General features: G+C 34.7%; 2 protein-coding genes across 10 annotated transcripts; both read right to left on the bottom strand.

Annotated features, from left to right (window-relative positions):
• Positions 1-717: 717 nt before the first annotated feature.
• LOC113740385 (uncharacterized) lies at positions 718-4234 on the bottom strand. Of its 4 annotated transcripts, XM_072046363.1 has the most exons (9): positions 3786-4234; positions 3572-3700; positions 3270-3461; positions 3114-3166; positions 2705-3035; positions 2468-2543; positions 2216-2371; positions 1026-1087; positions 718-857 (listed from the first exon to the last, which is right to left on the bottom strand). In XM_072046363.1, the coding sequence occupies exons 2-8, from the start codon at positions 3674-3676 to the stop codon at positions 1038-1040; spliced, it is 963 nt and encodes a 320-aa protein (XP_071902464.1). In that variant the 5' UTR covers positions 3677-3700; positions 3786-4234; the 3' UTR covers positions 718-857; positions 1026-1037. The 4 variants fall into 4 exon arrangements, with proteins under 4 accessions (XP_071902464.1, XP_071902461.1, XP_071902463.1 ...); XM_072046360.1 differs by having other exon boundaries at positions 3572-4234; XM_072046362.1 differs by having other exon boundaries at positions 2705-3023; positions 3572-4234.
• A 198-nt stretch (positions 4235-4432) lies between these two features.
• On the bottom strand, positions 4433-9351 carry LOC113739351 (mediator-associated protein 2-like). 6 transcript variants are annotated; one of them, XM_072046368.1, is made up of 7 exons: positions 9191-9340; positions 8374-8481; positions 8212-8283; positions 6283-6445; positions 5806-5884; positions 5571-5654; positions 4433-4955 (listed from the first exon to the last, which is right to left on the bottom strand). In XM_072046368.1, exons 4-7 carry the CDS (start codon positions 6418-6420, stop codon positions 4564-4566), a joined length of 693 nt encoding a protein of 230 aa, XP_071902469.1. In that variant the 5' UTR covers positions 6421-6445; positions 8212-8283; positions 8374-8481; positions 9191-9340; the 3' UTR covers positions 4433-4563. The 6 variants fall into 6 exon arrangements, with proteins under 6 accessions (XP_071902469.1, XP_071902467.1, XP_071902470.1 ...); XM_072046366.1 differs by having other exon boundaries at positions 6283-6555; positions 9191-9339; XM_072046369.1 differs by lacking the exon at positions 8374-8481.
• Between the last annotated feature and the right edge of the window lie 1925 nt (positions 9352-11276).

Below are 11276 nucleotides of genomic sequence, written 5' to 3'. Positions count from 1 at the left end.
GATACAAGTTCGCTCATAATCACCAAAACATAATCCAAAGACGCATACCACTGAGACCAAGCAGTGCCTATTTTTTGGATCAAGACCACGATAAAGGACACTGATATCCATCTCTGTAGGTAAGGCTGTCAATGTGGCCTTTATGTCATCAACATGTTCACAGGTATTCTGCCAACCCAAAACTGAAAGATGCATAGGCAAAGAGGTAATTTAGATCTTCTGCAATACCGACAATGAACAAAAAAGTGGTTCTTTCGACATCCAATTCACTCTTGCATTTAGGCAAAAGACTGAAAAAAAATAAAAAAATAAAAACAGATAGATACCTGTTGTGAAAACATGTGGTGGGGTCGACAGAATATGATGGATGTAGTTAAGCTTTCCACAGCCACCAGCTTCAGGATCACAAGCTAATTGGTGATTCATCTCAACAAGGTTCAGAAGCTCATCAAAAGAGCTTTCTGGACACATAACCTGAAAGGTATCCGCAGACAACCACATTTTTTGTTAAGAGGATAAGAGTATCCACTATAATTTATGTAACAAACTTAGATATTTGACCAGACTCAAACATAATATACCTTCATAGTACGGAGAGCACTGGCATTGATATTGTGGAAGAATGAAGTGTACTTTAAGTGTCTGGACTCCAGACCACAATTGTAACAATTCATTCTTTCAAATATGTCCATGCCAAAAAGAGAATGTGCAACGCAAGCACCATTTGTGCAATCCCAAGAGTCCATGCAGTTGCTATCTAATGATTCGGCATCAGAAGTACACATGGTTGAGGTAAATAATCGATGAAGGCAATCAAATATGACACCCAACACTTCAGAAGCATCATTCATCTGTCCCTGTATGTAGCATTTGTGTTAGCCAAAATTTATGAACTGAGGAGTAATCAGACACCACAAGCATTCACTCCTGTAGGTTTTACAGGCTAATAAAATTGCAGATAGAAGGAAAACTTGAAAAAAAAATAATAATAAAGAAGAACCACCAGAAAGAGCTCAAAGATTTACTTGGAACCTTTCTTAATCATCCTCCTCTGCCTGTAGTTGTCTCAATGTCTTTGTTGCATCATCTGCAGGACAAGAACAATGATATTTTTCCTCCAAAAAAAAGAAAAAGAAAGAATAATTTTATCTTGTAAATCTTACTAAAAGATGAACTCAAGTAAAAAGATATCATAGGAAATCTTAAAAGTTAATTCTGCAGAAAAAGAAACTAAAACAAAAGAAAAGGATTGTTAATCTGTCAAATAATTGTGCAGTTGTAACATAATACAGTAAATCTCTTAAAAACATGCCATTAGGATGAGCACCAAATATGATAGAAATCAGTGTGTGCTTCAAAAAAAGACAGGAGAATACTGTAAATGTTACATGAAATAACAAAAGCAATGTAAACTGATAGAAATCAGTGTGTGTATCAAAAAAAGACGGAAGAATGCTATAAACGTTACATGAAGTTACAAAAACAATGTAAAATGAAAACATGTGTGATTTGAAGAAAAGTTAATTCCATTACAAAGACAATAAACACTCTGGAAATTCATGAAGCTTAGTTTCTGAATCATTTTGCATGTACATGAGGTTGCACATTTAACTCTAAGCCAAGGACCAAAAAACCCCTTCAATCACGTGTAGGAGAGCACTGCTGCCACCACCACAGAAGAAAGTGAAACAAGAAGAAGAAAACAATGAAAGGGAGCAAACTCAAACGATAATGATCATACAAAAAGACAAGAAGGTTGGAACCCAATAACATCCAGTTGACTGAGAATCAGCTGGAAACCACAAGAACAAAACTAACATGCCAATGTCTCGATGCATGACAAACTGGAAACTACAAGAAAGTTAAAACCAAAAGACACTCAAACATATCAGCTAGTTAACTCGGAAAAATAAATCAAAAAAATTGTTAACTAGCAAATGGCTAGGTGAGAAAGATTACGCACCAAGATGAATTCAAAGTGGATACTTAATCGTTCACCTAAAACCATCAAAGGAACACATTCTATGACAGGGAGCAAGACTTAGGATCAACAGTCTTCAAATCATTCTGAAGTCTTACACAGTTGTTAAGCTTCCCATTAGAGTACCGATCTCATGAGCAAATCATAAACTAAAATTCAACTTCAAACTGTTTCCAAAATAATACACATCAAAAGAGCCTTCATTTTAAAGTGAAAAGTATATATTGAACTCACCATGTGCTTCATCCAAGGGTTTCAATTCCAAGTTTTCCTTTTCTGATAGCACGGGCTGGTTAAGTCTAGCTGCACATTTTTGCCGTCTATGTCTCCTTCCTGACCGTCGATCAGAAGGCAAAAGGCCATCCTCTAAGCTTCCCCCGTTGGGCAAGCCTATAAGACATGGCCAATTCCAAGAAGTTACAAGCATTCCAATTCTAAAAATCCTTGCAAAAACAAATTAACATTTACACAGCCAAGTAAAGTTACCAGCTTTTTGTCCAACTCCATCCTCTGGAAAACCTTCCATGGCATTTGAAAATCCATTCCTCTGTACCACGGGTTCCTAAAAGTTGCAGGTCATAAGTTACAGTCTGTTCAATAATGTCCTCTGCAAACTACACAATAAGCAGCACTTGACAAGATATGACTCGAAGAAAGAAAGCTGAAAGACACCAAATATCCATCTATTTTTTATTCCAGGAGTTACAAATATAAAATACTCACTTCTTTTCTATATTTCCATTGGACATTGACATCATGATCATCTTGATGTTGCTTCAAGTAAGTATCAGAGTGAGCAATTGCTGCAACTTTTTCTGGATTTATCCCCACAGTTCTCTTATGTTGCTCAGCTAGATGCTTCTGTTTAGCTTCATTTTCAATATGCCTTTGATATTCCAAAGTTTCTTCTAGCTTTCTCTCCTCAGCTTCAAGTTCAATTCTACGCCTGACTTCCTCTTCCTCTTGTTCTAAGGTGTCACCATTTCCAGCATTCACTATCTCAGCCTGTATATCTTCTCCCTCGTGTGCGACTGGATATGAGCTGCAACAAAACCTTACTCGTATTTATAAAACAAAAATCAACTTCAGATCGTTCACATTAACATGCTCAAAGACTAGAAAACAAACATACATTTCTTTAGTAGTCTCTGAGGAAAGCATATGTAGCTCACTGCCACTATTAGCCTGAAAAGGAATAAATTGCCAACCATAAATGCTCCAGCTGAGCAATAAACTACCAACTAGGAAGGCAGTAACACAAAGGGATATCTCAACACGAAATTCGAACCTTTGAATCCTTGGCTTTTTGAAAATCCTTGCTCTTTTTCTTATCCTTTGTTTTCTCATGCATATGACGAGCATTATCACTTCCTCCGCTGCTGCCCTTCTTAGAATCAAGAGCAAGTTCTGCCAAAAATGCTTCTCTGGCGGCATCAGATTTCTCTGTGGCATCTTTCTCTGCAAGATCCTCCAAGTGAGCCTGGAGAAAGAGAACATAAAGAAAGACAACAAGACAAAGCCATCAAAATTAAAAAAGTGAGCAAAAGCATAGGATGAGTCAACTAGAATGTAAGAAAGTCCAAAACAAACCCGCATATATGACTTCACTAGGGGTACTACGATTGCCCGGTAATCAAAAGCAGATGCAGGCTCAAGTTTAGCTTCCAACTGCTGCATCGCAGCTATTACTCGCATAATTCTTGCATCAATTTTACAGAGCTGCATTTACAGAAAGTAAGGATAAGTAGCATAGTAGTACAATTCACATGTAGGAAAAGGATCAATCAAAGAGTAAAGCACCAACCTCAACAGACACACGTTCCTTTTGTCCTACACAGGAGTCACCCTGATGCAGATAATCCCTCGTTCTCCCACCATTTTTCTTTTCTTTTTTTTGCCGGATACGATAGACCTACATGTTATTCTATGCTATGGGGGAAGGGGAGGGGAAGGGAGGACCTGAAGAGACTCAAGGGAAAACCAGTAGGGACTGAACCACCACCAGTTCAGACGAGAGCACTACGCACCCCTTTGGAACCACTTTTAAAGTGGCTGGCCACATATAGTGGTAGATGGTGGAAAGCGAGGTTCGAATTCTTGACCTTTCATCCCACCAAGCCTTACGAGCCTTACTTGACTAAGCACTTACTTTAGTTTTGAATCGAGAAGAACTGTAAGGAAAACAAACGACTTATTTGTGCCAACAACGATGCCCTTTGTTACCATTTCTGCAAGGTTTGTACAATAAACTCATCAAGGGATGAGCAATATGATCCGTGCAATGTCTGACGTTTTGGTTACTTCCAAGTAGCATTCTGGATTTGATGCTTATATCAAATGGTTGGTTTTGAACTCATTTCCTGAGCAGTTGCAATGAAAGCACCTTAATGGTCAAATCAAAATTTCTCTTTTTTCAGCTCATTGTTTTCCATGCACATTGGAGAACAGATCTAAACTTAAAATTGGTACGGTATATAAATAGGATACATTGTGAAGAAGGATCAATTGTTGCCATGAAAAAGTTAAAATTTGGATCAATGCAACATATAACTGAAACTGAAGTTCTTCCACGTCTCTAACAATCAGAACATCTTCAACCTCTTATTCGATTTTTTTTGCTTAGGATGTTCTAATGATCCAGAAGAGACATCAGCTCTATGTTCTTTTCCTGAATCTTGGACAGAATGGTCAATCGACCTACCTGGCTCATCCACATCTCTTCTCAATGGACTCTTTGATGCATCCCCGGACCTAGAACTTCTGTTTCTTGGAGTACGTATAGAGGAAGTATAGCCACTCACAGCCCCTAAACTTCTTGTCCTTGTACTTTGCGTAGGAGTTCTATAATGATGTGCTGAATTTGTCAAGGAAGCAGCAGACCTTTGCACCATTTGTTTAATGGCTAACCCACCAGATTTCAGTTCACTGGGCTCCGGATAATGCAGTAGAGAAACGCGCCGTGAGATCTTCCCAGCTGTTACCACATATAAGTCATATTCAAGTGTAGCGTCATTGAAAACAATAACAGCATCAAGCTACATTTCATTCACACGAAAATCTGGAGTGAGATCTTTGATTCTCTAGTTTTATATAAACCATTTGAGCAAAACCATAATTGGATTTGTTGTTTTAGTTTTACATGATTCTGCTAGCAATACCTATTTCGTCAAACTTCACAGAAACTTTTGCATGCAACAACGTCCGTGATATTATAAATCCATAGAGTAATTTAAGACATGCCTTTGTTAATATAGACTCAAACTCAACATCTTAAATAGGTAACCCGAATAGGTTTCTCTATCTTCACTTTCCCTGTTTCAACAACTCAAATAACTCATAACTTGCTTTGATTGTAATATTTTTTTGGCCAACCAATGTTCAACTTAGAACCTACTCCAATTATGGGAGCTTGATGGATATTTCTCCAGAAACTTCTCTCCTAAAAGAGCTGCATTTGGATATAAAAAGCATGCACTTTACAATGATTGTCAATTTATTATTTTTCTCAGATAAAATAAAAACGCCACTCGTGACTCAACCAATAACAACAATAATAGTAGCCATTGCATGTTAAATCGCAGATAATTACCGATTCTGGACTCTGATGTTGATGACAGGAATACAGTCGCTTCTGGCTCCTGTGACTTGAAACTTACCACTTCATACGATTTTCCTATGACAGTATTGACACAAAACAATGCCATCCATCATCATCGTTGACATAATCTTGGATTTTAACAAATTTAGAAACCACTTTTGCACAAAACCATCAAATGCAGGAAACAATGGAATAACATAAAAGTGATCAGGAAAAATAGCAGTACCGGATGAACCCTCGAAACTACCCAGATGTCCATCATGGTGAAGCTTTAAAGACACTTGCTGTCCATTCAAATCAGGAGCCTGGAACACCCAAAAGCATGATAATGTAACACGTAAAACAAACAACCACAGCACTAACAAAATTTAGGCTTCATATTACTAGACTGACTTCTCTTCTGCAATAACCAGCAATCACCATCAAATTCACCAAATTATGAATGGCAAAGCATCCTCTATTGTAAATCTTTCAAAATTTTCAAATTTTACTCGAGTTGATTAACGTCAAGAAAGATTAACAGAATATTAACTGAAAATTAATTTCTAAAAATTGATCGTTTTCAATTAATTGCACATTAACAAAAATTAATGATCTCTCAACTAGAAAATCCCGCATAAATGGAGCTAAAAGTATGAGAAAACTAATGAAAATGATAAGCGAAAGCAGAAATAAAAGTAATTGGATTAAAAAGAAAGGTTACTTGATTAACAGGCCATTGAATCAGCCAGAGCTCCTTTGAATCGTTTAAATTGAGTTCAATAAGAGGGTCCTTTTTCACTTCTTCAAATTCTTCTGGAGCTCTATACATCACGAGTTCTTCGCTGCTACTCCCCTCCATCGGTTTTTAGGGTTTTAGTACAGAACTGGAAGTGACGCAGGTTAACGGGTTTTAGTCAATGTTTTAAAACCCGGACCTTCAATTGAACCGGCAAAGTAAAAGGATCAAGGTTCAACCGGTCGGACCAGTTCAACCCTGGTTCAATAAATAAATAAATAATTATATATATATATATATAGAGAGAGAGAGACACACACACACACACACCCCTATGCACAGAATAAGATATAAATGCTAAACCACAATTAACATAAGAGCAATATCCAACAATTAACACACACACAATTAACATAGTTATCCAACTTACATGTCCAATTGTCTAAATATTAGAATTAACAAAAAACAATACAAGTCTATAAAACAATCAAAAGGTCCAAAACTAATTGCCAAAACTAAAATAGTCTTGTAATCCTTAGCAAAAGATAATCCTAGTCTTGTAATAATTGCCAAAACTAAAATATACAAAAGGCAATTTACATCATACAACTTCCCTTTCCCAAAGTCAAACTTCTTTGACACCTCCAAAGACATATAAAATATCATCCTCGGCAAAAGTATAGAAGTAATACTTTCCCCATTGACACACATCTATGAAACTTTCCCCAGCTTAGTAATACTATTGGCTCATGAAGAACCTAACTGCATGGCACATGCAACCAGAACTCTTGCTGAAAATCACAACAGCCTTCTGTGAAGCCAATTTTGCTATGCGATCCATTTAATAATATTGTATTAAAGAAGAAAAGGTCTGAAAGAGAGAAGAAAAGGTCAAGATTCAAATTTTACTGATGGGTTTTGAAAAATTCTGGTTATAGATCGATGAAGAATTAAACGTTGATGATTGGATGGAAGACTTGGCTTGGTTCCAGATTGTTGAGATGTGGACATGTATTTATACGGGCATGCAGATGCAAGGTGAAGGTGGTGGGATTGCTAACTTATTTGAATTGTTTAATGCAAAAGAAGAAAAGGAGTTAAAAAGTTGAAGGTTCTTTGAGATATATATTTGGATAGATGCTATGCTAAATCCTAAACCCTTTGCTTGACAGTGACGTGTGTGGATCAATACATGTCAGTTTTTGTTGTGCATGGAATCTGTTAGGCTATATAGATAAACCAAACACTACCGAAAGCAGATTCACATTACATAGCTTAATTGGAAGAATTCCAGAGTACGGACAACTTTTTTCAGGACAGATTTGGCGCAATTAACTTCAGTTAGACGTGATCATCAGTAAAAATATTACTCTTGGCTCATGAAGAACCTGACTGCATGGCACACATCTATGAAACTTTCCCCAGCTTAGTAACACTATTGGCACACATCTCATGAAGAACCTGACTTACAGCAAAATCAAAGAACAGAGGTGAGCCATACCAGGCACAGATCAAGCAGTTCATGAGAGCATATATATACGGCAACCCAGAAAACTGTTCAGTTGTTTTGTACCTTATAAGTTATAATTCTTTGGAATGTAGGTCTGGATATAAAGATGCAAACCGAACAACAAATGAGAACTGAAAACTTTTCCATTTTGTACAGATTTTCAGTCAGAGAGAGGCTGGTTGATGATTAATAATTTATCTAATATATTTTCAGTGAAAGTAATTTTCTGTCAACAACAATCAAAAGATCAAGGATAACACTCACATGGGAGATACAAAGAGACCAAAAGCAAAGATGTTTCCAGCAACAAGAAACAAGAAAGTAAAACATTAACGTCATGCAATACCGAAACTCTATATAATGGAACCAAAACGAGGATGAGATTAAATTTTTAGCAAGCTTACACTAAATTTAAGCCGTTCTTCTTTGACAGTGAGGCAAGTATTGGGCCGCTGAACTGGTTATCGCCCAAATTCCTGGAGGAAAATCCAACGGCGAGAAATTGGGTATTGATCGATGAGCAAGTGTGGAAATTGCTATGGATCAAGATTGGAGTTTGGAGTTACTTTGGAGAATGGATTAGGGACGGCAGCAATTGCAGAGGAAGGCAGGAAGCGTGAAGATTGAAGACCAAAGCCAAAGGTGAAGACGGAAGCGGCGGCGAAGCGAAGAAACTGAAGAGTGAACTAAAGACTAGGTCTAGACTTTAGCTAATTTCGCTCAAAATTCAATCAATTTTGCCAAAAATTAAAAAACTGCGGTTCACAGTTCGACCCGGGTTTAACGGTTTCAATGGTTTTTTACGAGTTTAACAGGTTCATGGACCAAGTCAACTAGGGGTGTGCATTCAGTGCAAAATCGGTAATTCGGTGCAATGAATTCAGTGAATTCGGTTATTCGACTTATAGACATCTAAACCGTTTTCAATTTCGAATTGGTCATAATCGAATTCATTCCGCAACCGATTTCAAATTCAAAATAGATAATGAATTCGGTCTAACCGAATTCATCTTAGAAAAGAAAAGATTAATCAAACATTTGATAGAACACCTTCCGAGTCTGCTCCATATGAACCACACAAAAGTGAAGTAAAATCTCTACCATATAAGGATGATATGCATCTCAATTGTGTCAAGGTCAAGATTTCTAGTATATTGTTCATAATGCCGACGAAATCAAGCAGTATATTTTCAAAATCCAGTGAAAATGCAACAAGATAACCTAGTAGTAGACAAAATTATAATTCAACATAATGATTTTCCGATTGCAGAGCTCAATAACAAGTATATCGACTTAAAGCTTGCAAAAAGAATTAATATTTCGAAGCACCGGTGACATATATATACAGGCATATTAAAGAAAACGGATAAATTTAAGCTTTACCTCAAGTGGAGTCCTATTGATGATTTCAGAGAGGCCGATTACGTTTTCTTGCTGTAGAGCTGTCGGGAGGGAGGTGCTGGGAGTAACGGTGGTGGAAGCTTAGACAAAAGTAACGGCCAGGGTGAGTTCAGTGATAGCAAAGGGCTTTACCCTAAGGCGCCTGGTTCTAAAAATGGATAATTTCATTTTCCTCCCCTGATGAATATATAATATCAATTGTATCCCTAATATCTTTTATTTATTATTTTTTTAAGAAACACATAAAAAGTGATTAATTTAAACTAAAATAAACCTTAAACTGTACAATGATTTAGTGATAATTTATGAATTTATAATTTACAATGATTAATAATAAGTAATATTAGTTAGTAGTTACAATGAATTTATAATTTATAATGATTAATAATAAGTAATATTAGTTACAAACTTACAAATTACAATGATTAGTGATAAGTTATATTAGTTACAAACTTATAATTTATTTCAAATCAAAATAAAACTTATTTACTTACATATGTTATTGTGAAGATCAATACACTAATACATTGATTTGCAATTCATATGCATTCACTTACACTGTTTAGTTGTCTTATCTATACTTAAAACCTTAAGATTAGTGAATAGATAATATGAATTTTTATATTAAATATGTAATGTAAATTTAGAGCACACTAATACTTGCAAATTACAGATTACGCATTCAAATATTCAATAATTCAAACACAAATGATGTATCAAATTACCAATATCTAAATTCTAATTACTAATTATGTTTATTGTTTAATATTTAGTATTATACATATATGTATTAATTATTATCTAATTCTAGTCATGTTACTCATGTATAAAATAATAAGTATTATAGTTATCTTATATTTTATGTATTACTATATATTTGTATTATTATAGTCATATAACAATTAACAAATACTAAAATAATATATTGTACATTATTATATATTATTATTATTATAAGTACATGATATGATGATAATATCATATACTAATTATTATTAATAGCATTTACTTATATAATATAATAATATATTAGTAGTATATACTAATAATAAATAGCATTTATCCATATATTATATAATTTTATATACCAATTGGTATTCGAATGCAATACCCTATTTCAATTACCAAATTTGAATGCGAAATCGGTTATCATCAAATTCATAATCTCATTACCTATTTCATACTATATTAGAATTCGGTGAATTCGGTATGTACTAAATTTGTACCAAATTACCAAATACCCGATTTCAAATTACCGAATTGAATTAAAACTCGGTTATAAATTCGGTATGAACCGAATTTGCTCACCTCTAAAGTCAACACAAGCTATGAACCGAACTGAACACATGACCGGATCGCGATCGAACCAGTCGATCCGATCCGGGTTTGAAAACATTGGTTTTAGTACAGAACAAGAATCCTAATCCTATCCTAAACTACATAAAGCTGCAAATCCTCATCTACAGTCAATTGTCTTGATTTTCGTGTAATTCGGGTGTTGATTTTGGACTTTTGTGTCTTTTCCCTGGCTGTGGAGTTGATATCTTATAGTATTGGTGTCTTCATTTCTGATTTTATGATCGTTTACATTTCGATTATGCCCTCTTATCTTAGTTTCTTTGTAATTAATATCCCAATTTTGTACTTTGTGGTCTGTGGCTGTCATGCCTCTAGGAATGTGAATGAATCGAAATCGATAATTCGAAATATTGAAATTGGAATTTTTTGAAATTTTGGTGTCAAAATTTTTGACCGATTTTGATTTCGAATTCAATTCGAAATTCGGTAAATTTCAATTTCACCGAATTCATGAATATATATATATTAATAATAATAATATTATTATTATTATAATATAAATGTTGTATTACATATATATAAATATATATATATATATATATATGAAAATGAATTTGAAATCGAAATAGGAATTCCAAATCACCAAATTCAAGAATATAAAAATTATTATAATAATATAAATGTTATATTATATATATAATAATAATAATATTATATATATATATATATATGAAAAACATATTTGAAATCGAAATAGGAATTCCGAATT

This window comes from Coffea arabica, chromosome 4c, assembly GCF_036785885.1.
Source record: "Coffea arabica cultivar ET-39 chromosome 4c, Coffea Arabica ET-39 HiFi, whole genome shotgun sequence".
NCBI lineage: Eukaryota > Viridiplantae > Streptophyta > Magnoliopsida > Gentianales > Rubiaceae > Coffea > Coffea arabica.
Note: the sequence above shows the minus strand (reverse complement) of the source record. Positions and strands in the feature narration are given on the sequence as shown.